At 35.8% G+C, this 5,926-nt stretch overlaps 1 protein-coding gene across 1 annotated transcript in view; it reads left to right on the forward strand.

The window, feature by feature from the left end:
• Positions 1-5,926, forward strand: part of ADAMTSL3 (ADAMTS like 3) — a gene marked incomplete in the record, with an annotated part of 213,664 nt that overhangs the window by 48,579 nt on the left and 159,159 nt on the right. The window contains 1 exon segment of the mRNA XM_072402452.1: positions 3,616-3,735. Within this exon segment, the coding sequence (XP_072258553.1) occupies positions 3,616-3,735 (120 nt within the window).

The raw sequence follows: 5,926 nt of genomic DNA on the forward strand, positions 1-5,926 counted from the left end.
TTTATATTTTTCTGTGAACAACTTTCAGCAAAAACAATGTTGTACAAGAAGAAAAATTTCTGTATTCATCAAAGTCCTCTGTCAATGAGAAGGAGTATAAAACAGGGTGTTGTACAGAATACAGCTGCATTGCTGAGTGAGTCACTGGCCTGGAAAAAATGAGCAGGTTTGGAATTCCAACTTCACTGGCTGCATTCTTATTTAAGGTCAGCAACTCATATGATCAAACAGTAAAACCAGAGGATTAGATTTTGGTAAATTCAATGGTAATAATGGCTTATCCTATTGTCCGGTGCAGCAGTTGCCAATTTAGGTGGAATTAAATGTAAAATAAATAATATTGAGAACTGGCAAGTGCCTTATTGCAGGGGAACAGGCAATGTCTCTTCTGCAATAAAATAAACACCTCTGCCTAAATAGGATGTTTTATTTATACTTACCTGTCCTCGCCTGTATTCAGGTATCCTATACTGATTGTACATGTGTATCTCAGTGTATTTAGAAAACAGGTAGGTAAGTATATTTTAGTGCAGTCCCTTTTGCAAAAAAAATCCTCCCTGCATGCAGTTTGGGAATGCAGAACGATAGTTAAGAGGTATAGGGAGCTTTACCAGTGGTGTTACCAAAGGGCTGCATATAATGTTTATTGTATATAACGATGAAGGAGACTGTCCTGGTCTGCAGGCATATTGTAGAAATTGATAGTTAGAGATTTTGGAGAAGCTATAGGGTACATTGGAAACATGCTGTAGAAGTCTGAAAATAATGAATATATATGAAACATGTTGCACAAAACTAAAAAAGATTACTGAAAATGTCCCTTTACATATCAATGCTCCCTCTAAAAACTGGCCGGGTCCAAGGGCTGTACATCATCTACAAAAGGGCTACCTATGCCCCTTTCCTGCAGGTTGTATGACAGGGGTCTAGTGTAATGTTTCTCCATCCCAGTTCATATTCATGCAATATTATGTTTCTTTAATTTATATAATGAAATAAAGCGCTTTACTTTTGTTGAAGGATAAAACACCAAATTATGTAATGAATATAAAAAGTTATTTAACTAGCTCTGGTATTTCTATTTGGATGAATTGTTTGGAACATGCCAAGGTTCATTTACCAATTGCTAAATATGCAAAGCTTTTCACTTTACTAGAACAAAAACCTCTGTGTATCATGCAACTCCCACAAAGTCCAAATGGCTCTGAAATGCTGTGCGAATATGGGAAAAATGAAAACATTACCAATAACAATAAAATACTATTGAGAATAGACAGTAAAAAATAATGTGAATATTTTTAGCCTTATACTTTCTGAAATTAAAAAGAGGAACTCAAAGCATGTAGGTAAATACGCCCCCCAGTCATTGCACTAAGTTACATGGATCATGGAGTTAAAATTTTCAAAAATGATTAGTTGAGCTCAAAACCATATAAATGAGATTTTTTACCACTATTTTTACTGGGGTTTTAAAAACAAATGCTATAATTTAGAGGTTTGATGAAAGTTCTATGGCTTTTTCATATCACTAGAATAAAACACTGGCTGCCCATTCCTGAGCACACAGAAAAATGCTGCTATGTGCTCATGAGCTGCAAACCGCACCGCAGGTAGCCCACTTTTGCACATGGCTGTTACACAGTTACACAGTGAAGCTGGGTGATCCAGCAAACCTGCTGTTAAGGCAATCTCCTACTGATCCCCCATCAGTTGACCGTGTCTCTGATGGCTTCTGTTTACAGCGACTCTGTGAGAGTGATCTAACTACATGCTTGAGTTGTGTGTGTGTTACAGAAGCCATCAGAGAGAGGAACAACTGATCGGGATCAGCAGGAGATCTGGAATTCTTACAAGTCAATTGTTTTTTTTTTTTATCAAATGTTTTCAATCCTGGACCAGATCCATTCCAGGTTTGTTGTATCACCCAGCTTCATGGATGATGTGTATCTTATCCAGTCTTAAAGAGCCTTAATAAAACAGGCCCAATGTGTGGATCTAACAAAAGCAACCTCACAGCCAATAATTGTCTTACCAACCACTACTGAAAACTTAAAAGGGAGCAGTTGGGAGTGTGGCTGAGCCCATGAAAGAGTATTGCAGCTCACTGCATGTCAGAAATGGCATTTAAGTTCGATTAACAGCACATTTAAATGGAGTTCTATATATCAGAACAAACAGAAGGACAACTATAGAAGAGGGGTTGGTTTTAAAATTGTGACTGTCCTTGCAAATGAGGGATAATTTTAAGTTATGCATACTGCTGTATATTATATTATAGGTATACCTTTTTCTTTTACACACACTGATAAAGCACATACATCTTATTTCTTTGAGAATGCTGCATTTGTACATATATATTACAGGAGCAGGAATGCATTACTACTTTGAATCTTGGCAATTCCCTGTTTTTATTTCTTTAGTGCTTTTCAGTAACAACTTCCTGTTTCCTTCCTCTTCTCTGCTTTGTTTTCATTGTAACATTATAGACGAAGGCAAGTGAAAATAAATTACACAGAATACTGGCATGTTTTACTTGTTTCTCCCCCTAAAATAATCATAACACTTTAGGGTTTATTTATCATTGTGTAAAACTGCATGTCTTGGGTTACAAGGCTGACATATAGATATTTTGTACCCTAGGTTTGCCCATTTACACTCCTTGAAAATAAAGGTGCTTAACCTCCCCCCATCTTTTCCCAGCACCACCCATAAATAAACTGAATATTTTCCTATTAGAATTGGTAAATAGCTTACAGATTCCAACCTATATACATAAACATGTGACATGATATTTTGGTAAAATTGAAGATCTTATAATAAATTCAGATGGGTTGATTTACTAAAGGTGTGTCGACTGTGATTAGTGAATGTGTTAATTTATGTTTATTGTGAATACCCAAACCCATGCTCAAGGGAAATAAAATACAAAAAAATGCATTTGCTGATATATGATTGGATGTTTAAAGTAAAGGCAGTTGACTTATGATGTCAACATTCTTTGTGAAGTCAAGTTTGTCTTTTGCTTTGTATGTTTTCTGTTGATATCTTAATATTTCTTCTTCCTATTGCAGAAATAAACTTGTCAATGTAGGTCATACGAAAATTATCTAAGAAAAAATGTTACTAGCTTTAGTAGAAATAATGGAAGCATTTGTATCTTCAATTTTAGAGATGATCCAGATGTTCTGTAAAACAAACTGATGGGTCGTTTGATGAAATAAACCTGCAGAAGACACCTGGAACAAATGAAGTTGTCTGTAGTAACCAAGAAGTTTGCCTATTTTGTTTTGCCAGAAAAAAAAACTTAAACGTTTTCCCCAGGGGTAGTAACTCTTTTGGTCCTTTTTGGATCCTCCTAAATAGCCAGTTACACCACAGATCTACACATTAAAATTATAATATACTGTACTGTATTGTATAAAGTCTGGTGAAAGGTGTGAGTACGGCCTAGCTACTTTTATTGTACATTACTGGTAACTTTTGTAACATTATATGATCCTTCTTACTCATTGCTTGGGTTAAGAAATTTTTATTGTATATAACATTCTTAGGATGATGATATATTCTATGCCCTGACACCCTGTGAAACTCATGAATTTAATTGTGTCTTTGCAGGCTAGAGCAGAGCAAGAGCAAGGAGCTTACTTTCTTCCGGAGTTTGCCCTGTCTCCACAAGGAAGTTTTCTGGAAGATACAACAGGAGAGCAATTTTTAACTTACCGTTATGATGATCAGGTAGGTACAATGACCTTTTTTCAGAGTCAGAGCTTCTATCAGGTTTTACTGCCATCAGATGTTCTGTTGGAGAGATTCCTTCACTTCCTTTATTGTAAAAATGCTTTCTTCCCAGACAGGAATTGAGGGAAATCTCTGTAATGACATACAAAATTAAAAAATGCTTTTTAAGTTAAGTTTGGGATGCTATTACCTCTGTCAGCTTTGTATTGTTGTCTATTTACCTGATGCGGAATTTCTCTCACTTGCTGTCTTGGGAAACAAGTTGTAAGTTGTCCACAGAACAGAACGTAAGTAAATCTCACTGGATAGCAGGGGTATTCTAACCTTTTCCCAATTTTTGCATTTTTAAATGAAATTTAAAAAAAATAATTTAAACCCTCATTTTATGTCCCTATTGGCATTCATTATATGAGCACTATTCAGTAATGGTAATGACCACCCAGCACGGCTGCTAGAAGAAGGAGGTATGTACATGCTGGTATAAAGGGTAGTTATTTCTTTACACTAAACACATTCTATTTCTGTTTATTATTACATTATCATTTAAAAAATGCATACAATACATGTGTACAATTTGCACTGCATAATATTATTACATCTCAGACAGAAAGATTTTTTATATTTAGTGTGCCATATACACATAGAAATGTAAACATACAAAAATTATATGAAACATAGAAGTTAGCAAGTCAGCTTATGGTGAGGGGTGATTAGTGTTATAAAACAAAAGGTAAGTATTTAGCTTTAGAGAGTCGGTATGAACATGGTAACTTATAGGTCAATGCACCTACAATGGGGAGATAAATGTAATTGCAATGGAAACTATTCCTAAAGGAGTTGTCACACCATGGATACTGGTCACTGGGGGTTAATTCATATAATTTAGAGAATTGTCTTTGAGTAAGTATACACTGGAAATTGATCACTAAGAGCTTGATACATTAAACAGTTAAGACTAATAAAATAATGAACATATATCAGATCGACCATCATAAACAAGGGTCCTTGAAACCAAGTTTCTTCCTGTGGTTGCTAAAGGTTCTTTGAGCAATGAACATGTGCAGATTGATGACCTTCTGGCCATCAGGGTATGGTGGTCTAACACTTGCCGCTAGTGAATGGAGTTCCTTCTTCTCCGGGACGCTAATCAAAGGTGTAATTTTTCCACTGATGACCAATATAATGAAACACCGCACTGACAATCAAGGTAATGGGCCACTGACATGTCTGGCCAAAAATGTACCATGGGCTGTATGTGGGTTCTATGAGACATGAAAAATATTTGGGGGTTTGACTGGAGCAAAATGATTGCAGAAGGCTACAGTAGACAGTTGTCACCAAGGGGCTAATCCACATACACTACAAACTGGTCACAGGAGTTCGAAAAACAAAGTGTTTAGTGGGGTTATCTCCTAAAATTTTATCTTTGGGATAGTGATTTGGGGCAAATGTCCTAACAGGGACATAATAGGCAATAAAAAGTGGACACATCTTTGATTTTTCCCCTTTCCTTCTATTTAAAGTAAACTACAGTTTGCCATTTTCATATTGCCCATATAATTATCCTACCTGTCTTTGTCTAAAAGTAATGTCATCTGGGTAGAAAACACAATTTCCTTCTATTTTACAGTACCATAGTGCTGGAGTCAGCCATATTGTATGGTTAGGTCATATATTAATCAGAAGGGGAGCTGTGCATATCATAAAAAAAAGCATTTTGCTTTTGCTATATTATAAACTGTCTCTTCAGTCTTCTTGGTTTGTGTGCACTGCAATTAGAAGCTTACCTTCTCTCTGTATATCAGAGAAACACGCTTCTCACAACAAGGACCTGGGTCCGACAAACATCCGATTCAGCCTCCATGATGAATGTAAGTGTTAATATTACTTATTCAGGTACTTATTTTTAAAATGAATTTTGTTCCTATAAGTAATAGTGTTATGGCAAATTTATAGAAACATTGGAGAAAAACTGACTATAGTTCCGCTTTAAACTCAATTTTTGGCCTCTGTTGACCACGTTGGAGAGATTTTCCGATTTCCTGCCCTAGTAGCACTGCTAAGCCTTTGCTAACCTTCTAAAAGGAAAACACACTTCTAGTAGGAAATTACTATTAAACTTTGGAGGACATTTTAGAAAGATGCCATGAATTGGATTAAAGTTCAAGGCACAAACTAGTATCAAGAA

Source organism: Pyxicephalus adspersus, chromosome 2, assembly GCF_032062135.1.
Source record: "Pyxicephalus adspersus chromosome 2, UCB_Pads_2.0, whole genome shotgun sequence".
NCBI lineage: Eukaryota > Metazoa > Chordata > Amphibia > Anura > Pyxicephalidae > Pyxicephalus > Pyxicephalus adspersus.